Source organism: Daphnia carinata, chromosome 4 (genome assembly GCF_022539665.2).
Source record: "Daphnia carinata strain CSIRO-1 chromosome 4, CSIRO_AGI_Dcar_HiC_V3, whole genome shotgun sequence".
Taxonomy (NCBI): domain Eukaryota; kingdom Metazoa; phylum Arthropoda; class Branchiopoda; order Diplostraca; family Daphniidae; genus Daphnia; species Daphnia carinata.
The window spans coordinates 1,238,410-1,262,081 of NC_081334.1; the positions used below are offsets into that span (position 1 = coordinate 1,238,410).

General features: G+C 41.1%; 1 protein-coding gene across 1 annotated transcript; it reads right to left on the minus strand.

The window, feature by feature from the left end:
• Positions 1-452: 452 nt before the first annotated feature.
• On the minus strand, positions 453-22,532 carry LOC130695017 (neuropeptides capa receptor-like). Its single transcript, XM_057518130.2, has 8 exons — positions 22,246-22,532; positions 10,692-11,095; positions 10,514-10,604; positions 7,336-7,808; positions 3,981-4,103; positions 3,751-3,913; positions 3,297-3,681; positions 453-1,318 (listed from the first exon to the last, which is right to left on the minus strand). Exons 2-8 carry the CDS (start codon positions 11,005-11,007, stop codon positions 1,007-1,009), a joined length of 1,863 nt encoding a protein of 620 aa, XP_057374113.1. The 5' UTR covers positions 11,008-11,095; positions 22,246-22,532; the 3' UTR covers positions 453-1,006.
• Between the last annotated feature and the right edge of the window lie 1,140 nt (positions 22,533-23,672).

A 23,672-nucleotide genomic window follows, 5' to 3' on the forward strand; every position in this document is an offset into this window, starting at 1 on the left:
GCTTTCGGAGCTCACCCTAGTACAAACGTAATCTTCCTAGCCCACACTGTCATATTCAATCGATCGAAAAGTCGATGCAGGCTTATTTATCTCAGCATTGTGCATTTTTATATGTTTGCCAAAGCTTATATAACCGAGCTATCCCAGCAGACATCTCTCGTGTTCGGACACGTATCAGTCATATATTCCTAAAAGATTTTTTATAGCTACACATAAAATACAGTACATATACTGAACGATATCTAGAATTTTTTTTGTTTCCCAATAACCCCGTGAACTTTACCATCTGGAGTACTGTGTTTAAGTTTTTATTTTACTTCCTGATGTTTGTTCATGTACTATAGCACCGATGAGACCCACAGGTATATCAGGTCAATCGCCTTTGTTGTTGTTTTTTTTCTGAGGACAGCTTTTTATTTTCATTCACGAGTACAGTAAAAAAAAATGTTCATACTCATTTTTAAAAAACGGCACAGGATTAGGTTAAAAAGAAGGCTTCTTGTGCTCGTGATGGAACAATTTGTTGTCCTGCTGGTCGTTTTCGACAGACGAGAGCCTATGGGGGCAAATTGGACATGGTGTATGAACATCACGATGAACAGGTAAATATAGTGAACTGCCATTGCGATTCAAACAGGCATAATGGAGCAATATACGTCAAAAAATCCAAATATAAAATTTTCTTGGCAAAAATGATCCAATCCATATTCACATGACTATATGAATGGCAACCAAAAAAACGACATTAGCATGTGGTGCAATTTCATAAGAATCAGAAAATAATCCGAAATGGACGTCGGTGGGTAGACGAGAAAACACATTTTTCATGGTATGTACAATGATGGGTCTTCGAACAAAGAATTGTATAACCCACTCTTTGGAGGATAGAGTGGGAACGAAGAGACAGTCCATTCCAATTGGCTACAAGCGATTTGGAACTCCATCAATCAAAATTGAAAATCGATTTAGATTAAATGTGCATTATCACGAACAAGCTAATCTTAAATTAAGACAGCCTCCTTGTGTTTTGAACGAACGTATCACGGACTGCGGCGGAGATGGGATCGTCTTCGTGAGCGATGTTAGTTGTGGGCTCGATTAACGAGCTCATTTTGAAATCGGTGAGAAGCGGATGGCCTTCGGTAGGGGCGTCGCTAGGCATAGTGGCTACAGGTGGCTGATGCTGTTCATTGGCGACCCCAGGTGTCGGTTGCATTCGGCTGGTCTCGCTGGCTCTGCGCACTAGCTGACTCGATTTTAGACACAAGGGCGTACATCCGGCTGGCAAGTTAGCAACTCCGCCATTAGTGGCTTTCGGCTAAACGGAAAATATATACGAATAAGGTCAAACAGTTAATGGGCTTCGAAATCGATGGAGAAATCAATTCACAATAAGGATGTAACATCAATTAGAATAAGCTAAATCATCCCAACCCGCGATTCACGAAACTCAAATTCAATTAGTCCACGCTGTGTTCAGTGAGTTAACGATGTCATTTACTAACTGGTTAACACAAGCCAGCAGGAATAATTAAACCAATTTTTTCAATGAGATGGAAATCGATAAAATTAGGATGGAATCATTTGAAGGACGTTACTTTATTGAACGTCAGCAGGACATTCCTCCTGTCACCAATTTTGTTGATTTATTTATATTTTTCAATTCGATCGTAGTGGTGCAAATCGTTTGATGTTCAACCGTATCTAGCAAACAACAAAACGCACAAACGAACGGTACGATCGTTTATCGTTCGCCGCGTTCGGTGCAAATTGGAGTTGGCGTTTAAAGTCATGCAACTTCAAACCTTCGTACGCTGCATCGATCATCGGATGATTCACGCGTGACCGTGTAACGTTCGTGATGTGACATTTTCGTAATGGGCGTTCACGGTTTGGCGTGGTGATTGAACGCGTAATGTACAATACTGCGATTCGAGCTGTAACGAGTTACCTATTTGCGATTGCGTTCTAAGCAAATCTACCTAGAATAAAAAAAAAAAATCCTTTTGTTTTTCGAATCATCTCAAAAGTTACTTCGTATCGCCCCTTTAACAATCTTTTATTCAGAGTAGCACGAAGGCGTTTGATGGCACCGTCTACGTGACTCCTGAGGCTCATCAAGGCTTCAGCGAAGGCAAAAACGAATAGGAAACAAAGAAAGGGAAGTAACGCAACTATAGAATAGCCGAGCACAGAAGAAATCAAAGAAAATTTCGTCTCCTATTTATGTTTTGCATAGAATGGGGCCCATAGAACTGCATAGGTTTTGATGTGGTGTATGGACGCAAAGGTCAATTTAAAGATCTAATTGAAAGCGGATTGTAAAGAGAACAAACAGACAATGAAACAAACGTTTAATGGAAGCATCCCTCGTGAAGTTGACCAATCCCGATTGAGGTAATAGAAAATCCCAACCGCAAATGAGACTAATTTTCTAGACGGGTCTATACTAACATTTATGGCTGCCTGCTTAAACCAAGGGCACAAGTTATCTGACCGTCTCCTTTTCATCTATAACATTTCTTATTGTGCGTCGTAGGGACATACATAGCTACACATAATTCGTATATAGAAGAGAGAGTCAGCCATTAAAAAAAAAACGTAGTAGGCCCTACGCATTTGCTGGGTTCGGATCAAGCCACGAATCATTAGGATACGGCTATCTCACTTTAACCGTCACGTTGATATTCTTCGTGCGTCCTGGACATGCGTCATGAATAACTTACAAGTCAAACGAAGAATACGGCAAGCAACTAGCATGATTGCCATCTGATACCAACATTTCGATATCATTTCTTTAACAAGAAAAGGCGGAGTGCGTAACTATGCCAATGAATTACTGCACTATTACATAGGGTGGTTATGCCATTGCAATAGCCTGTTATGTTTTATCTTATTTTTTTAAATAGAAAATTTAATCTAATCATTAAATTAACGACGTGTGTGGACAACAGTTAGTTAGCCTTACATTTTGGAAGTTATCCAGCAAGCTAACGGACGAAGCGCTAAGACACCACGTCCGCTTCTTACAACATCATTTTACTTTCATACAATTAAATCTAAAATATAAAGAAATATCTATTGGATATTGCAGCTGTACTGCAGTTCGAAGAAATATTCAAATTTAGGCATGTCTGAGTGATCATTACGTTTAATCAGTTCCTTCCTTGCGGCACAACTCTGCCTGCACCGCTTGGATTATTATGAGCTCTGTAAATTGCCTGCCACTGATAACGTCTACATTGTCTAAAGTTTGCCCGGGTTGTACACTCATTACATGTAATTAGTAACCGTACCTTGACGTGGGCCAAACGAACTCGCCACTCAGCCGGTTTGGTAGTGCGATGATGTAATCCGACATCGGACGAACACGGTGGATGTTGCTTGCCGATCGCAACGGCTGTATTAGATGGCGTAGTAGCAGGAATGCTATTGACAACAGCATCGTCCTGCATCACGAACCCGATGCGGAGAGGGGCATTTGCCAGTGAGGGCACCATTTTCATGCTGTCGTCCAGCTCAATATCAACATTGGTGGTCTTCTCTTCAGCGATAAGTGTCTCTTTGACAGCCCCATTTTGCGGTGCTGGGCTCGCACGTCTCTGCGACCGACGTTCGGCCGTGCTCAGCCAAATGCCGCTCGTGTTCAAGCTGCCGCCGTTCCGCGAATTGGCCGAAAATCTGGACGATTACAAAGGAGACTCAGCTGTTGGATTTCACTCTAAATTCAATGATGCCGTTTTTTTTTACCGCGATCTGTCCGAAGCTTGTCGGTGGTGATTGTAAAGGTAGTGATGTCGGCTGGATGCAGGTGCCAGGCCGCACAGAGTTTCGCGGAACGCCTCACGATAACGAACCGACATGACATTGTACAGTATCGGATTGATAGTCGAAGAGAAGAAATAAAAACACCCTGTGGTATAGGATTTGGTGAGTAGAGTGAGGTTGGCATTTCATTTGTCATTAAACAATGTCAGTACCTGTAATGAAGAACATCTTCTCGTTGATCTCGCGGTAGTTGGGCGAGTCCTTTGCGTAGACATAGAGAAGTCGCTGAGCGTGGAATGGCGCCCAGCAGATAAAGAAGCCAATCACCACAGCAACTGGACGAATGAAAACAAAGAACATTAAAGTCACATGCCATTTCAGTTGTTTACTTTGTTACTGAATCTAAAAGAAAAAAAGAAAAACACCTTAAATATTTGCTCAGTCTTTCTTGGCTGAGTTTGTTGAGGACATCACCATCCCCCACATAGTGGCTGGAATGTGTGGGTTGCAGTTGTTATATTTTATGACCACGCGAATGCTTACAGAGTGCAACATTTTGCATTATCTCCACACTCGCCAATAATTCTCAGTATGCATTAAGTATTGCACAGTCTTCAACTTCCATTTGAAAAAAGGAAGACTTCTTATCATCTTTGCCTTTTTTTTACTTTGATTCCATTTGTTATATGAGCTTATCTTTTGCCGTTTCCATTTTTGCGGCTTTTGAAACGAAGATTTTTACCACTTTCGGGCGCATAGTTCAAACTTTTTTTTACGAAAGAAAAAAATCAAAATATAGACCAGGTTTCAATTTAAAAGAGAGATCTTGTATCAATCAATCGTTTCCGGCGCACATACAGACCCACTAGGAGAAGCTTTTGGATCGATGCTCAATGATGCCACTAACGGAAATGGTTTGCTATTCAATCAAAAGATAAACAGTTGAACCGAAATGGGTGCTGCGGGGGTCGTGAAGGCAAATCGTCAGTCGTTCAGACGGGGGAGGCTTACATCTAGCTGAAATTGGTTAGTGTGCGCGGCACATCTACCGGAACATGCTATTCCACTTAATATGACAACATCGACGTTGTTGTATTTTACTTTCTTATACACACACCCAATCTCTGAGTGGCCTGACGGCAAAAGAAACTTTTCAGCAAAACTAAAATGGTTAAGTTTTTTTTTTTTTACAAAAAATCAATCAACGCCATCATCCGTGATGGTCACACACACGTCTCGAGTGTAGCGATATACTCTGAGTTTATCTTATTTTTCACTGGAACTGGAAAAAAGAGGGGATGATGTGTTGGGAATGAAAGTGACATCGGATGTTGCCAGGCTTTCTTCGAGAGCTCCAGTGAGAGTTCCAAACCGACAAACAGCAATCTTATAAAAAAAAAAGTGACCACACACCGTTGGCACTATGGTCTCTCCTGTTTTTTTTTTTTTTCATCGTTACGTAACGGATGTTGGGATTCTCTTTTCTTTTTCGGGCTGTATAAGTGAGAAAAAAAAATGTTATAGATTCTTTGGAAAGAAGCTGTCGAACGGGACTGACTGACAGCAAATAGACGCCTCCGCCACCATCCCTTGCTTTTTTTTTGTTGTGTTTGACTGATGATCTACATGTATAACCTCCTTTTAGTTACTTTTCACTATTTACTTCTTTATCATCTCCTTTTTTATTCTTGTCCTTCAGCCGGTACCTTCTTTTTACAACATCCAACAGGAAGAGCCATAACTGTGTTGGCCTATCGAAAATTGCGCTGATATCAGGTGACTGTCAAACTTAATTCGTTTCAACTAAGTCTGCACGAAAACGGTAATCGGGATTGACCTCATCTTGTCATTCATTTGGGCACACGATTGCATGGCAAATAAATCTGAAACTCTGTGCCAATAGTTTGAGCACACACCGAAACTATAGCACACACACATACGTCCTGGATCGGCTTGATGAGTATATTTGCTGTGTACGGAGTGCCATCGATCGGGTCGAGAGACTTAACGACTTGCGGGACATGACGGCCAACGAGCCGTTCGAATGATACACCCAAAAGAACGCAATCTTCTTCTTCATTCTTTTCAGCCCTTTCTTTTTTTTTTTTTTCTCTCTCTCTCTCTTCTAAATCACAAATCATCACTCAGCTGAAGAGAAACAGATTGCTTCTTTTTTTCTTGCACGTATGCCATGTATCTAACGTCGTCAGGAAATGCTAGACGCGACCAACGGTCCTCGAGTGAGTCCGGCCAGAAAGAAAAAAAAACGTAAACAACTGAGGGAACACTCGATTGTCACATTTTGCTTTTGCAAAAGAAAAAAAGAAGAAGGATTTCAGAAGGATCATGCGAGTATATCGATGCCACCAAACGATCCAGCATCTAAGGCTCGTTTTGCAACGTATTTATTAAGGACATTCGTTGAATCTGACGCACTAAACTTTTCTTCTATGTAGCTGTTACTTACTGCCGTTGTTCTACGCACACCCACTCGATGTTTGTTTTTCTTGCAAAATTTTAGATTCGCTCATCAGCTGAACGATAACGGATGTTCTATTCCCCTAAGCATTTTTGCGCATACATCCGATGTTTAGTACCGAACAAGAGAACCAAAGTAGGACGTGCGCTGAATCTGCTTGTTGTTGGTATATGCAAATGTGACGTCAATGTCCCCCTACGCGTCAGCTAAAACAAAAATCTGCAACGTCTCTCGCAAGCCAGTTGACGTCTGTTAGCAATGAGCAATCAACCATATACTTTTTCGTTGGGGGGGGGGGGGATGATAACGATCACGCGAGGTAGAGTTGTGAATCTTCAAAACGTAAACTGATTTAGCTGTACGCAGAAGAATAAAGATGGCGACAGATTTTACACGAACGTTCGTGCTCGACTTGACACCACTTTCACGCACAATCGGTTAGCAACGCTTCTCTCTATTCACCCGGACAACCCGTGATTTTATTATAGGGTGTGACTCAATGTTCCCTTATTCGGTCGGTCAATGTCTTGATGCTGACGTAATGCTCCTCGTACGACTCGTCATTGGTCAGAAATAAAAAAAAAGACTGAAGAGAATAGAGAAAGAAAGACACGTATAATCCCTTAAAAGGAAATGCTGCATCGTGCGATATACGCGTCGCCACTGGTGGACATCCTCGTTGATTGTCGGTTACAGCAGACAGGGCACAATACGTACATACATCATCCGTGCGTATAGAGGGCAATCCAGAGAAAATCGACCGACCTTCCCTGGAAAAAAATGATTGTCCCCTTAATATAGCACGATGAAAGCCTTTCCCATATACTGGCAAAATTGTTCTTCATAAAGGAATAAAGCCGAGAGTCTATAAACCCCACGTTTTCACACCTGACCAACCATGTTACTTATAAATGATACGAAAAAAAAAATACAATCATTGACGTTGAACCCTTCTCGATGATTGAACGATCCTTCACAGGTGGTTACAATCTAACGAAGGCATTGTTATGCTAACTGATTGTTACAATCAAGCGATTGGAAAAGTCAATCGCCATTTTGAATGAAAAGGGTGAATCAATGGGACTTACCGAGCATACGTAAAATGGTCCTCCTCGAGGATGACTGCCTCGACTCATTGGAGTGATGGACAACACCTTGGACGTTACGGCCGCGTCCCAGCGACGTCCGTCTAATTCGGATTCCGATGCGCAGATAAAGCAGACACAGAATGCCCATGGGCACGATGAAGAAGATGAAAGTGGCCACTTCGACCAGCGGCCACTGTGTCGGTGGATTTTCATCTTGCAGCGCGCAGAAAGCCGATTCAGGTATCGACTGGCCGGACAAATTGGCTCCTGCTTCCGGCGGATAAGGCACGTACGAAATGCCAGTGTAAATAGCGAACGGCAGGGCTGAGATGAGCGCCACCAGCCAAATGAGAGCAACAATGCGAGCCGCCCGTCCAAGCCCGGCCATCGTGTACGCGTGCAGCGGATGACAGATGGCGAGATAACGTTCAAGCGAGAAAGCCACGATCGTCAGCACCGAAGCGTAATTGGTCCTTTTCATTAAAAAAAGGAGTATTATTTTATCATAAGCCGTACCAGGAACTTACATCACGGATTGACATGTCTACTTAAGCCTAACGTCAATGTCAGCGGCTCCAGCTTAGAGTGGTAGTCGTACTCTGATGCTTTCGCAAGGTACGTCAACTTAATACTAGCTCAGCCATGTAGATGTATTTTTCTTTTGAAAATAATTACGTGAAAATATTGAACATTTCAATCCTTTGCTGTTCGCAATTTTTTTTTTTGATATAGTGGTGCTCTAAAGAGAGACAAACTCCGAGGGATTTGGTGCTCGCATGGCGCCCTAGCAAAGCTTTATACGTTCACAATTGGGATGCTAAGGCTTTGATCGCAGTTGGGGTCGCAAATGTTTTGATTAGATAATCTTGTAGGAATGGGGAATAAAAAGGAGAACTCGAGCTTTAGTCGAATGAAATGCAAAAAAAAAATGCAAAAGAAATACATAAAAATAAAGTAGGAAATGAACGCGTTTGACTCATAGTCGTTCAGTTGAGCAATAACGTACGGCTTAATTGCTTTTTGCGATGCACAAATTCGTACTCGTTGCACGAGAAAGAGGACTTAATATAGCACCTTCCTTTTTGGCTACTTACAGAAATGTCCATCAACGTGAATTTTTGCGGATGACACTCAAGCCATAACCAGAATGCGAACGTGGCTGCAAGCACTTTGCATAAACACAAAAGATCGAGAGCGTCGTTTACGACATTGGAAGCTATTCGAACGGCGGGGGATATACACAAACCGATGTGGCATGCATCAAATTCAAGAGTTTACATTAAATTATGCATATTCTATTTTCCTATTCAATACAACATAGCGGAATAACTGGGAGTAAGCGGGCGCACAGCGGGAACGCAGCGCGACTTGATTTAGTATAACAGTTCATATGTAACAGCTGAGTGGAAATCGAGAGAACGGGAAGAGGAAATGGCCTCACCCTTCACATCTTCAAGAGGGAAGTTTCTAACGCCGAAACTGATGCCAATTCGTTGCGGAAGCATTGATGGCGTCCGCTTCTTCAAACGCCAGCCAAACTACGTTCTAATATTTTAAATTCACAGTGATTCCAACTTATTCCTTATATAAACATGGCCTCTGTCATCCATTGATGATAACAGCTATATTTTTTTTTTGTTTAAATGCCGGAATGATGGGCGCACTGACATTTTCATTATTCTTTTCCTATCCACAACACGAGACAGTTGTGTACGTCGCTGAATTTTATGACCCACGCGATTAACGTAATTGCATCGTTAGAAAATCCAGTGATGCTACGTCAACGGGCTGACTATTCATAACAGTGAACTGCTGAGTATCAAAGAAAATCATCTATTATGAAAGGACAATTTAGCAAAGTGCCATGTTAATCCATGGCGGCCGTATGGAGTGAGGAGCTTCCGGCCAAAGTGAGACGTCTACGTTACAAAAGAATATCGGATACATTTCGTTGCACGCGTCACATAATTTTCTTCTGAATAAAAGCTAAAAGGTAAATACGTTCTCACAGTGGTACCGAAATATTGAAGATCGTAGCCGGAAGTGGAAGGCGTAGGGAGCGTTGGGAGAATTAAAGAAAAGAATTTGATCTCAAGATTAAACTCGCGAAGCCGGAAACCCATTAGCAAATGCAGCCACGCCCTCCGGAAAAGCATGAAGTATATAGAATGGGATGTTATGTGCCCTCTCTCTGATTTAATATCTGTCGTCACGCAAGACGCTTGTCTCAACTATGCGAAGACCGAACGCATGATGCAATATATGCATAATAAATCGATCTATATCTTCATGGCTTCCTTTGCCTATCCATAAGACACACTTCAAGGGCACGTCCGTATGTGCGTTGTGATGCTGCTTCCGTTTTATCGACTGAATGTTTGGTATGTATATTCATCAAAACAAAATTTTTATTTCTCCTTTATAGGGGTCTCCTTTTTTCTTTATGGCATCAGACGATTGTAATGAGATCATTAGCAATGACAAAGGAGCCAGATGTTGACACATCTTCGTTCGTCAAACGCGCTAAAAACAATCTTTGGATCGATACGTCGTATTTACCCTTTTCTGTTGTAAAATGCCGTATACATTTTGTGTTGAAAAACAGCTTTATCGTGCTTTTCAATCGTAAATTTCACTATCTAGTTTAGTTTATATTATCCCATATAGAGAGCCGAGTCGTAATCAAAGTGGCGGCCCTTTTTCAAATGCGAAGGCGCTTTCTTTCCGTCCCCGCACGTACACATAGGATTAGAAACTCATTAAACCACCATCAAAATATTTAAAAGAAAAGATATACCCCTATGCTAAAATACCCCTTTCCTTCTACGCCTCTATAAGATGAATCTTTAAAGGAATAATTTTAAGCGCAACTCTCGCAAACTATTTGTGTAACAGCGTCTTTCCATGTGGCCGACACGTCTACCCGAAATCAATGCCCTTTTTTTTAATTTTTCACAGTGATTTAAAATCCCCTAGAAATCGAGTGATTAACGGCACGTGAAATGACTTATCAACTAACGCTCTCTAACCTTTTACAACAATTCACTTGAAAGTGTAAAACGGTTAGTGCGTCGCCCTAATGCTGTCAAGCTTTAACGCTATTCCCACGACGCCATAGCATTCTCACGCAAATGGGATGAATAATGATAGCAATCAAATAGTCAAATAGCTAATTTACATTTCAGCGATGAGAGCTCTCAGCTTGCAGACAATTTCGCCCAACGCCCACGGATACTGCTGCCAGTAGACGCTCAAATCGTTTGGCAAACCTGTTTCAACACAAAAGGTGTTAGTGTTACATCAAATAATAATAATTCGAAATAAATAAAAACGGACAATTGATTGCATAAATGTACCAAATAGAAGGACCGTCAAATCAGAGACGGCCAATGAGAATAGGTAGCAGTTGGTGGCCGTGTGCATGGACGGGTTGCGCACGATGACAACGCACACGGCGATGTTGCCCACCACGCCCGAAACGAATATCAAAATGTAGACGATGGTGATGGGTATGACGACGTCCATGGGCAGATGTTTTGGACCCCAGTGAGTGGTTAGATAATTATGCACGTTCCATTCGTTGACGGTGGCATTGCTCGAGTAGGAGGCATTTGCTTCCAACAACATCAAGTCCGACAGCCATTCAGTCGTGTTCTCCACGTCCGAAGTCATGATGGTTGTCAGAAACGAGCACCGAACAAAAGTCGGATGATTGTAATCACAACATGTCCGGCAGTTCGGTTGAGCGTCAAAAACGAAACTGTAATGGAACGAGAGATTAACACGCGTGATTATGAAAGTACAGATGTCTTGATGCAAATTATGTAATTAAAACAAAAATCAGCCTAGCGTACAGGTGTGACTAGAAAAGAAAACATTTCAAGTGTAACGAGTAATCATAAATAAGGTGACGTGTTATTCAAATCTTTCCCTCCTGCGGATAATGGTATATTATTACGTAACACGCAATTAGAGTGTGTGTAATATTCACGTTCGCTTCGCAAAACACGATCCAAGGAAACATGGTTAGGGCGATAGCTGGTGTGCAGACTACGCGGAGCTAAAATGTGTGTATGAAAGAGAGAACTAGACAGGCAATTCTATATTTCATGTAAGAAGAACGTCATCAACGTGTACATGAGTTACTCATGTTTTCCCGACGATCCGCCCCCCCCCCCCCAAAGACGTTGGCTGTTTTCTGCATGACGAACACACGACAACCACCTGCAAGGCAGTTAGGATATTCGATACACGTGTTGGCACTTCATACATTGAATTCAAATGTTTTTTTTTTCCATCAATATAAAGAAAAAATTCTACTGCCGTTAATACGGATTTGATAGACACCCCGGATTGAATCAACCTGTCACACATTCGCTTGATGTTTCAATTAGGGTAAATGAAAATCCAATCAAATTTTTCTTTTTACATCCGTGCGTCACGCAAAGGCAGTTTTCACATTAACTTTGTGTAAGTTAAACATTTTCTTATTGTTAAGAATTTAAAAAAATTCGGAACTCGGTGACGTGTTGCCCATGTATACATCAACTCGCTGTGCGTAGTTGATGTTTTGACTTGACACTTGCTAATGACCCTGCGCTTTTCACTGTGTTGCGTCAGCGATTGACCCGTTAAATGCTGGACAGCAATTGATGAAACTGCGATTGCTTCTTCTTCCTGTTTCGTTACTCGTTGCTGGCTCGACACTGTTCGATGGCACATCTCCTTGTAAACAAAAGTAGGGCGAAAACAAGGGAAAAATAGGACAAGGGTTTTATCATCACATTCTTGTCCCAAAATTGCCAAAAGACGTTGATGGTTTAAAAGAAAAACATCCAAATGAAAAAGAAGACGATCAAAAATAGCACTAGTCGAGTCTTGTGCCTGGCCTTCATATTATATAAATTGACCGATTGTTGCTCTGCCCTTTGCCATTTTCGACGTTTGGTTGAACGCGCAGCTGGCGAACTTCAACGCTAACTTTGGAGAAAAGATCAGACTTTCGGCTGTTAAACTTGCCGTGACACCTTTACAAGTGCTGAGAATAAATTACGACCGTGAACTCAAAGACCTCGAAGGCTTTTTAGGTTAGCCGACAGAGCGTATATTAGAAAGTTTGGGACGAAACACATCGAGAATGAAGCGTGCTTGTTTTGACCGTGCTATCTGTCTTCAAGCCGTTCGTTTTTGTTAATGTCGAAAATAACGGTAGATCTATTGGGGCCTTCTTTTTGGAGAGGGTTAGTCAGATCGTTAAATTTGATGTTAGTTAACGGAGGATATGTCTGCTCTGGTGTTGAAGCAATGCCGATTATATCTATAGTTAGGCATCATTCCAAAGAGTTGGTGAAATTTTAATAATAATTAAAAAAAAGATTTCCATAATTTCTTTGAAAGACTAATTTTGTTATTGGACTTTGACCCTTTTTATTTATGACGAGACAACTCTCAAAGAGGATCCCCACGGATAGATGAACGTATTTCATTCCATCTTTAGCGCTAAGGATGTTGATAGCATCGTATCAAATCTGATTATGAATCATTTTTGTGTGTGTTATGGCAAGGCTATAACGGCCCGTAATGCGACACGCCACCACATTCTTATGACAAGTTAAAATTCAATAAAACCACAGTCGCCTTAACAAATGTCTAATCATCCTATTATAGTTTTATTCAAATTTAGCGTGTTGTGCGGAGCTCGCTGGATCAATGCTCGTTGCGTCTGTCAGCATGTCCCGCGTGAGAAAAAAACAAAAAGGACGACATTCCTGGAATCTTTCCGCCAAAGATAGGGTAGTTCGGGTAGTTTAATGAATACCGGGAGCCTTCCAATAGTTCCGTACGCGTCAGCCTTTCATTATAGTTTTCCTTATCCGTATAGGGAAAAAACGTCCTGCCGGCCGGAACGCTATTAGCCGAGAAAGACGTATATGAAAGCTCGACAAAAGATTTTACGAGGAAATATATATAAAGTTACGGATAGTAAAAAAAACAAAAGAATTAATCGGTTACTAAGATACGCCGACTGAGCCGTGCTTCATTATAGCTGAACCATGAGGCCGAATAAAGCATATAAACTTATGAATGTACAGTCAATAGATATTAGCTTATATATGTACGCACTTTATTAAGAACAGCTGCGATTATATAAGCGAAGAGTAATGGGACACTCAAACGAGATATTGCAGAACAACTCAAGATGCTGAACGAACCATAAAGATTAATCATGATACATTTTGAGACTGTAGGAAATGTAATCCGTTAGCATCAAGCCAAATAGTGGATGAACGTAATGACGTCAAACACGCTGATGGGAAAAAGAAGGAGGGACCGATACTATGGGCAATCTTTTCAACGAGCGACTCTATTTACGTAAAAAAATATCTAGGCTCTTGTAAAGACACACATAAGGGCAACACCAAAAACTAGAGTCGCTTATGTCAAAAACTGACTTTGCACGAAAATGCAAACTGCCATCGCAATTACGTTAAATAACACGCGTCTAATGAATCAGTTTTGCTCAAGTTCTTTTTGGCGATTGCACGTGCGAGATTGAACAGCTGTTCGCAATGCTCCTCAACCTCAAACGAATTAAGATGGCACGTCAGAAAGAACAAGATGGAACGAGGATCGGTCGAGCGAAGATGGGCCATCGCCAGCCTGTTTCGCGTACACGCTGGACATTCGAGACGATGGATCCCATTGAACCGACGCATCCGAGCGTTGGAAGCTTAGCGTGATTATCCGCAGATTGCGTTTTACGTCGACGATCATCAGAGGAAGAAGAGATTGTACTCTGAATTATACAAAAATGGCAGTGCGCATGTCCGATAATCTCGTTGTTTCGAATCATGGCCGTTTCAGTTTGAAAATGGTCCCGTTTTATAGACGTGTAACTATTGTGACAGATGTGGCTGTCCCCTTGAATTTGCAACGAATGAATAATTCTTAAACGGGGTCGTGACAACTCGATTGCCGCTTGTCACGCGAAATGCATTCTACGCACAGCAGTCGTCCATTTTTGTTTTTCTTTCTCGAATCGACACTCAGTTCCGCTGGCGTTTGTCGCTGATCGTCTGTGCCGATATGACACTCAACTGCCCGTCTATATAGCGGCATGAAATTCAAACTCTGTTGGTCTGCTAGAAGCTTTTTTCGGATTAGTCAGCTAACAGACAGAAGGTATGGCACGAACAGACTTTCATTTTTTATCATTTTTGTTTTTGAAATAATGACAGCACGTTTCCACGCAGCTGCTGAGGTGACGAGACTGTGTTACTAACCGGCCCGACAGCACATACTCATTTCACTTCCAGTTTTTTTTTTTTCTTTTTATATAGCTCAAAATGTTGAATCATTCTTTGACGACTTCTTTCATTCACGACAGCTGAGATATGTGTATTTCTTTGGAACGAAATAATCCAGTTGAGATTCCATGTTGAGGAGAGGGGGGGGGGGGTTAATCCATGATAGACATGCGGGGACAGTTTCAATAATTCAACACGTTTCTTTATTTTTATTGGGCTAGGAAACTTGGGCTATTCTTTACGCTGCAGCTATGTGTGACATGAAGAGGGAAAAAATATATATACATATATTTTGGAACGCAAGCGATTTGACTGATGGATTAAACATTCACAATGTTTGAGTCAGTATGGCTTTTTTGCGCTGAGGGCGGATGAAGAATGGCGAAGTTTCAGCCGACGTTGATTGAGCAGGTGAACATCACTGGCTCCATATTTTGAGGGGGGACCAAATGAGAAATGGAGGCAGCGAAAAGGAAAATTAAACGACGACGTTGTTAGGCGAATTTGTTTTTTTTCTTCTAAATAAAACGACAAACTCAAAAAAAAAAGAGACTTGAAAATTGTTGTTCCCCATCGCAAGCCTTCGATAAGAAAGAAACGTAGATTATCTTTAACGTCTAGAGGAGATGCAGCTGTTCTTATAAATGTGAACCCCGATTTTATATTGAACACTCTCCTCTGTTATTGTTATGATTATTACTTTGTCTCGATCGTTTCTCCAGCGTTTTGGCTACGAAACTCATCTCTGTATTTTTATCCGCACCAACGGACCGCACACGCATTTACTTTGTGCTGCGGTTTATTTTAAAACTGTAATAGCCCCTCTACCTCGTGTGTGTTTGTGTGTGAGGGACCTGACAAGACGCTGGACAAAGAAAGAAACGATTGGACGGACGATTCCCGACAGATGCTTTCCATTTTCTTTTCCACTGTTCCTATCGCAACGCTTTTCGACAAACATCAAATTGCGTTGGAGCATCGCATTTCAAGTCTGACCCGGAGACAGTTCAACATCACCACAGCAACTCTCGACACAGAAACTAAGAATAACATTGAGTTTGGTATCTCTCTCTCTCTCTCTCTCTGTCTTCTCTTCCTTGCATATTGCAAAGCGCAGTCATCTTAGATAGCCCCTTCTCGCTTTGTTTATTTTTCGACGGTTTTCAACGTCAACACAAGTTAAGAGCGATGAGACGATCGGAGCGCACAGACCGACCGAAAAGCCCCCACCAAACCTTAAATTTTAAAAATGTTTTTTTTTTACAAGCGACGAGAGAGTTCCAAAACACAGTCGGGGACAACGAAATAAAATGATGAAGGTATAATCTCATTCCACCCATATTCAGCTGGCCTCATAGTCGAGATTCACAGCCCTGATTGTATGCCGCATATATTCTTATCGTTCATCTTTAAAAGAATAAAATAAAATAAATTAAAATGAATAAGAAAAAATAATAAAAGGAATGTTTTCTCGAAAGCCTGGCATAGTTTTTCAATGTCTCGCCTCCGTGAATATAATGAATTTCTTGGCAACTGGTGGCCCGGAAAGAGATTATGGCCCTGTTCAAATCTTTTCTTGTTTATTTTTGTTGTTTTTTGTTTTGTTATTATTGACATGTACGCAAAGCGTACGTGTTACATTAACAATCATTTTATTGCTATGTAAAATAACATTGTCTGTTTTTTTTTTTTTTTTTTTTTTTACCTTGATCTCATTAAAGGAGATGAAAGAGTTGTTAATTACATTGATGTATAAAAATTTTTCCTCTTTTGTATTCGGTAGAAAAGATCAAACTTCGTTTTTCGTTGCCGAACGAGGTTAGATTTTGATATGAAGTGACGGGTCAATAAACTGTGACAATGCGCTGCTACACAAAATGCGGAACTTTAAATAAAGCCTCAGTCATAAAAGTTAGACCGTCTGAAAAAAGTTCTGCCCTACAAAAAACAAAAATGCTCGAGATTTGCGAATGACGTATTTACCGAACAAGCTACCCGAAAACCTTGCCCACCACCACAGACATCGGTAATCCCGCACAAACAGCAAAAATGGTGATCCCCTTTAAGTTAATTTTTGTTTCCTTAGAAGTCTGCCATCGAAATGCAAATCCATCCCCAATATGTCGCAATAACCGAACAGACATTTATAGACTTTTCAAGCCTCCTCCTGCATATGCATTTCAACTTTGTATAATTATACGCGACTGTAGACACACATAAGAAGAAAAAAAAAAAATCTATGAATAATTCATTGTACAGCCTCCCCTTTTTCGGGGTAAAAACTTGGCTGCATAATGTGAAGACGCGTGAGTGAGCTATATCTATATTATGTGTGCCTTGTCGTCATGGTACAAATAGAACACACACACACACACCGTCTAAGTTTGTTAAGGGATTCGTATCGGTCTCCTATTACCACAACACACAGAGGCCTCGCAGGGGCATTGAGGCTCTGCCACCACGAATGTCATTGACAATTAAAAAAATTCTTTTCCGTAAACTCTTTGTAAAGGCGAAACAAACAAGTAAATGCAATATAAGAAAAAAAAATAATAATCCAATAACAATGTCTTCATTATTTGTGCGTCTTAATGGGACTGTGTGCCCTCACGGGCCTGTATAGGAACTGTGATCTTACTCGACTTCCGGCGGATTGAAAATACGTTGTTTTTTTCCGATCCTCTTTAAATAAATTGCATCCCACCTTTCTTTGTTGTTTGTTATTTTACATAATTAAAATCTCCCCCTCTATCTTAATAGTAAATAAACAGATCAAATGATGGCAGACTTTGCTTTGTTTCCTTCTGAATTCAGGCCAAAATGCTTCTCAATTATATTGTATATTTTGGTTGTCTTAAACGCTAGCATGGAAATCTTAATCATTCTTACGAAATGCTCAATTATGCGTATGGTTGTTATATCTGACACTATAGCAAACAGTTAAACAACCCAATTTGCATGCGAATGTCAATGAAGTTCACGAGGCACACGGTGGGCCGTGATACGTCGACGTTTCTCAACTATCGCTTTTTCAAACCATAAAAAATACTTCTTTCACCTTATAATTAAATGTTGATAAAGATCCTTCTTCTTTTTCTACACATACACACACAATAGTTTTATCACCCAGATAGCTACTTGAAAGCATTTCTTTAATCAAATAGTGAAAGGGAAACAAATAGGCGTCAGGACCTCCTCCCGTTAAAAACATTTCACACACACACAAAAAAGGGGGAAGCTTGACAAACAAATGATGGTGAAACAGCCGTTTCTTCGCGATTCAAAGAGTCGCTGTTCGTTCCTCTAATTGAATTCTCTGTTGGCTAATGAGCTTTTTTTTTATATACCGAGGCGGGGCGATGAGGCTGTGGTACTGCGCAGCGCTCCCGCTTTCCAGTTACGTTGATATACATACCTCAAGAGTTTAAGCGAAGCTAACATTGTATCCAGCGCAACAAGGGCTCACCATAGGGGTGTACACAAAAGCCTTTCGGAATTTCAAGAACAACATCATCAAGACGATTTTGCAACGTGGACGGGCTGCGTGTCCCGCGGGTCACGCAACTTCATCTCGCTAGTCAATTGACTTTGAGATGAGTCACAACGGGGTAGGTCAATACATCTGTGTTATGTGCATCCTTTCCCTTTTACTATGCACAACAATCGATGAGGATGGAACGATACGCTGGGGAGGATAATTGTTTGAATGCGGATTGAAAAAAGAGAGAGAGACAGAGCTACGTCCTTTGAGGCTAGAGGGGAGTGCATTTCAAATCAACCAGCCATGTCCGAATGTCACGAAGAGAATAGACTTTTGAATGGGTCTCTCTCTTTTTTTAAAGCAGGGTAAGATAATTTTGTTCATTGGCTTTTAAAGCTGCGAACCCACTCCAGTGCAAGAGTCATCAAGACTTTTTGTCAATAAAAAGGTTCAGCGTTTGAGAAGGGCTCCTCTCACATTTTTGCAGAACCCATCAGGGCTCTTCTATTCGCTGAGGTCTATCCATTTTGTTTGTTTTTTTTTTGTTTTCTTTTTTTTTTTTTCTAAAACGCAAAGACTCGAAGACGTAGTCGACTTGGTCGCGTAAGATGTTTTCGGTGATTTACGAAGACCAGATGTATTTCAAAACTTTGATATTATATCGATCGGTGCGTATATACCTGATGCACAAGCGGTGTGTTTTCTTAGAGTTACTTCAGTTTCTTAGCTTCACAGCTTAAACTGTTAGTGTTGGTTTCAGCCAGCCAACTTCTGTACCTATGGGCTAACGATAGTTTGTGGGAACTTGGGATTGTTAACTTCCCCCACATCGATTCGTGAAATTATTCTCTTGAAAAAATAGGTCTGCCTGGCGCGAAATTCACCTTTAATCATTTCTTGGGGTGTATTATGAAATTTTCAAAGTCAACAACAAACGCGTTATTTGAAAATGTAAAAAAAAACAATGAAAATTGAAAAGCCAAAAAAAAAATGATCGTTTCATTAACTCAATAATCGATAAGAAAATAAAAAGAGCGGATCAAAGTGAAGAGAAGGAACAGATTTCCTCGACTAGTCTACACGTTCCCAATTTGCTGCCTTTCATACAAGGAAGGAACGACCCACTGATATCCTCGTCCGTAAAGTATGCAAATCCTATTTCGCAACGTACAGCAGATTAAGGTCTCCAAGCTCCCCCTAAAGAAATATCATGGATTTCCAATACCATCGTCTCGCAAATAACATAGTTTACAGAACACAAAAGGTCCCATTTCTTTTTTCTTCATTGAGACCCGCGTATAGATACGAGATGGCATTTTTTTTTTCACATGAGCCTCTTTTTATTCTCGTCATGTTTTCCAAAATGAGAATTCCAAAATGGACTATGTAGAGTTGACAATTCCCTGCATCCCTTCGAAATCACGTTTGCTGCGCATGGATTTGTGGCCTTCTTACACCGCAAACTCCAACGTTCTTTTCTGAGCCGCTTTTCAATCACATTCAACCTGCTTCCTTTTCTTCGTGTCTTATCGACTAGAATTAATTAAGCAAACGAACAACTATGTGTACCCAATAGATGGGAAAAAGATCCCTATAGCTGTGGATTTCGTAATTGCACAAGCGAGAAGCCAAAAGTCGTTTGAACAGCGGTGCAACTCATCGAGGGCTGTAACGTTCTTGCACTCGTTTTGAACGAAACAGCCAACACTTGACCTCAACCTCTGAAGCATCGGCTCGTTCGCATGAGAGGGGCAACATGTAATCAGTAACTTGAGTGAGATCAACGTTACGCTCTAGTTGGCTGTGCGTTTCTTTTCCTCCCGCGGACGTTCTCTATGCACTAACGTTACGCCTTTTGTTTTTATTTTGTAACAGCCAGTTGGCCCAGGCTTCTTTATTTTCTCCCCCCCCCCCCCCAACCGACCAAACAATGACTCGCAACGACATTGAGGCACGCGTCTGGCCAGCAGTGCCAAAAAGGTGGGCATGCTTTCGTTAAGGCATCGCTATTTTTTATGGTTCTTGCCACATTTGTTTTCCTTCCTACGTTTTTTGCTTTAAAAAAATGTATTGAAATTTTTCCCTTTTCGCAACGGCTGTAACGATCAAAATAGATAGTGTTTCCCCCCTTCCCTTAAGTTAAGATTCGGTTTAATAACAACGCCCATAATAAATGGTAATAGAGCCGCAAGCTCGGTCTAAAATGTCCTGCGACGTGGGAACATGCTAAGCAGCTGCGATACAGCGAAAACCTTAGATGATCTAGCTCTTTCGGTTTAGCGTTTGATCGATTGGCTATCGAAACTGCCATTGTCACAACAAGATGGACGTTGTTTGAAAAGGGCGCTCTCTCACGACATTATCCAGCGTGAAAGAGAAAAAAAAATGTTGTTTACTGATTCCAAGTGTGAGGTCTGACCTTCAAGTTCTCTTTGGCTGCTATTTCTCGAAGAGAATCGATCGGCTGGATCACACAACTTGGATATGTGAACTATTATCCTGCTTTTATTTATGATTTATTTATATTCTTTTATCGCCCGTGCTTTGATTTCTTTTTCTTTAGCAAAACCCGTTAGCCCACTTGAAACTTTTTACACCGGCGTAAGAACTAGTGTAAACCTGTGGTGATCTTGTTCGCCCTCTAACGCCAATCGATACCACAGAAATAGATGAGGACCTTTTTCTTTTCCTTTTTTCTTCCATTCTTCTTTGTGTTTTGTTTTTTTTTGCACTTTGTTTTCTATTGAGGAATTGCGTTGGACTAGAACTTTTGGGATTCAAGGACGGCCAGCTTCGATCTAACGGATCATTCTTTTTTATTTCGGGGACAGCTGGCCCGGCATAAAGGTAATTCCCCAGAAGGTGTCGACTATACACGTCGCAACACAAAATTTGTTTTTATTGTGCAACATTATGCACAGTTTTCTGTGCACCCCATACACAGCAGCTCGTTTGCTGTGTGTTGTTTCTACGTGCTGGCCTAACGCGCAAGGTTGAATTCATTAATCATCGGGCGTGAATGTGCGTGAGTTGAATGGGAAACGAGAACACACATGTGAACGACGTTGAACGTTTTTTTATATTTCTGCATTCGACAATTGTCTAGCGCAAGTGCAAGCAACTTCGTTTGTTCTGTTCAATTTCCGTCTGTTGAAACAGACGAGGAGGGAGCTTCGCAAAGACAGAAACAATGGGGGAGACATTGGCTTTCAATTATTAAAATAGATTGTGCAAAAGTATAAAGACACCTCCCAAGTGCTCGTTGGCTCACCTCCTGCTCCCGCGTATGCAAATTTTGGGCGATTTAGAATGATTTGCGTGTATAACGCTGTTTCTTGAATATAAACCATTTGCGTATAAACACACACAGCGGTGGCCATAGAGCTCGGCGCTATTTGCATCCGTTCCGGATTAGTTCTCAAACTGCTATTTTTGGGTGTGAGTTGGAGCCCCCGGGACATCCGGTTAAACGAACATGCTAATGTCAGGAACGGTAATTCGCACGTGACCTGTTGATTTATACGGCGCGGTGAAGAGAGACGCAACAGCGTCGTGTCAAGAAACTGCGAAGAATTATATCTGTCTATTTTTATATACACAGCACGCGTATAAGTCGTATCGAATTCGATCTTCATCTATCATTTAAACCGGATGTCCGTGTGCCTTTTTTTTTATGACTCCATTCATTTGGAATACGCTCAATCTCTGTGACTAATGTACATGTCATTTTTTTTTTTACCCCCATCAGAATCACGACAGCTGCTATTCTGAGTACATTTTTTGATTTCATTTACTTGCGAAAGACAATCCGAATGGAAACAAATACCCGTGACCCAGAAATTCGATTTACATTAAATTCAATCATCCTTCGTCAAATGCAAAATCAATAGAAACAGTTAACCGTAAGTTAGAGGGGTTGTTGAGTTTACGGCAGATCCTAACCAGAAATATCGTTCTATTTTCACAGCGAAGCTATAAAGACTTTTTAATTATTTTTAATTTAAAAAGTAAATCAAAATGAATTGTGTTTGAACAAGAGTGCGGATTTGCTGAACGTGAGCGAACGATTACACCAATCTCTTTGGCCCAACTTGGTTTAATTTTGTTCAAAATCCGACTTACCCTGAAGTCCTGCCTACGATGTGGGTTACTATGTTGACCGGCCGATACAGTTCGAAGCTCGCAGAGTTCACTTAATTAACGTTTGCCACATTGGCAACAGATGAAATACGTAACTGATGACCCCGCAGATATAAATCACTTGCAAACTCAAAGATAGTTGACATACAATCTTTCGTAACGTGTCAAGATTCTCTTCACTCCCAATCACTTTTGATTTGTCCTTTTTAGTTCCTCGCTAAGGTCCAATGATTCTGCAAAATATATAACAAAAAAATTGCCTCTTCTTTCCTCTTCCCGTCCGAGCTGCCGATATTCTCGTACCGCTCTGGTCGGCGGATGAACGCACACTATTTGCGGCCGACTCCGTCCGCGCTACCGTATCCCCTTCTTTTTATTTCATTCTCTCGTTCTGTCTGCCAACCAGCTCCTGCGATATATCCAGATGTGGTACTGCTATAGCCACGCATCCCTCTCAGCTGTTTCCCCTATCTGTAAGCAGCCCCGCCCCAGCCCACTCACGCACACCACACATTGAGACCCCCACGTTCGTTTTTTCTTTCTCTTTCTAAATTCTTATCTCCTCCTTCACCCTTGTTGCTTTATGGGTGTGTGTGTGGATGTTTGGAATTAGAGTCAGCAGTTTAGATATAGAGAATTCACGCTGTTTTTCTTTTTGCTCCATCGTGGTAGATCATTTCCCCCCTGGTCACGGTGTGTGATACATGCCACAGGTCCATTGTTTAAAGAAAAGAAAATTCTAAATAGAAAGAATTTTTTTTTTCTAAGAATAGCCTTACATGGTTTGATGTCAGGGTGAATCCCAACAAATTGGATTGTAAATAACAGCTATTATTGAAGCAATTGAAAAGCAGAGGCTTGGTTCCATCTTTGATCAACCAAATGTGTGATCATCAGGCGGCATTCAGAGAGTTGGCGGACCAATTGAGATTCTTACCTCGTTCGTACGGTTGTCGCGTGAATGGTGAATCACGCGTTCGGCATGAATCTAATAATTACTCGATGTTTTTTTTTTTTGATTGAAAGCAAACGTCACAAAGCGGGGTAACGTGACCGTGTAAGACTGCAGAAAAATTTCATTTCTGACGTTGGAGGCGAATTAGTTAACGAGAGATGACGTGGCTTAAGCAGTTGATTGGGAGTGGGTGTCGTCTCTGTGTTACGAAATATATGAAAATATTCAAAGGAAATGTATCGATTTCTATCTATCTCCAATTTGCTTGTCGATGCTGAAATATTTGCGCATGTAGTTTTTGTTCTTTGTTTATTTTCAAACACGTACCATAAAATTATTGCGTACTAGTTATATGTTAGTTTGAGTTGCTTTCCTGAGGACGGTGGTATAAGCAGTTGTTTTCCTGTAAGTATTTTTCTTTGCAAAAAGGAGAGAAACATTAACATTGATTGTT

Coding starts and splice junctions, on each gene's coding strand:
- LOC130695017 (XM_057518130.2), bottom strand. CDS start 11,007: ATGACTTCGGACGTGGAGAACACGACTGAATGGCTGTCGGACTTGATG. Junction 7,809..10,513: donor AGAGCTCTCATCGCTGAAAT/GTAAATTAGCTA, acceptor TTTAATGAAAAG/GACCAATTACGCTTCGGTGC. Junction 1,319..3,296: donor TTCGTTTGGCCCACGTCAAG/GTACGGTTACTA, acceptor TTTTCCGTTTAG/CCGAAAGCCACTAATGGCGG.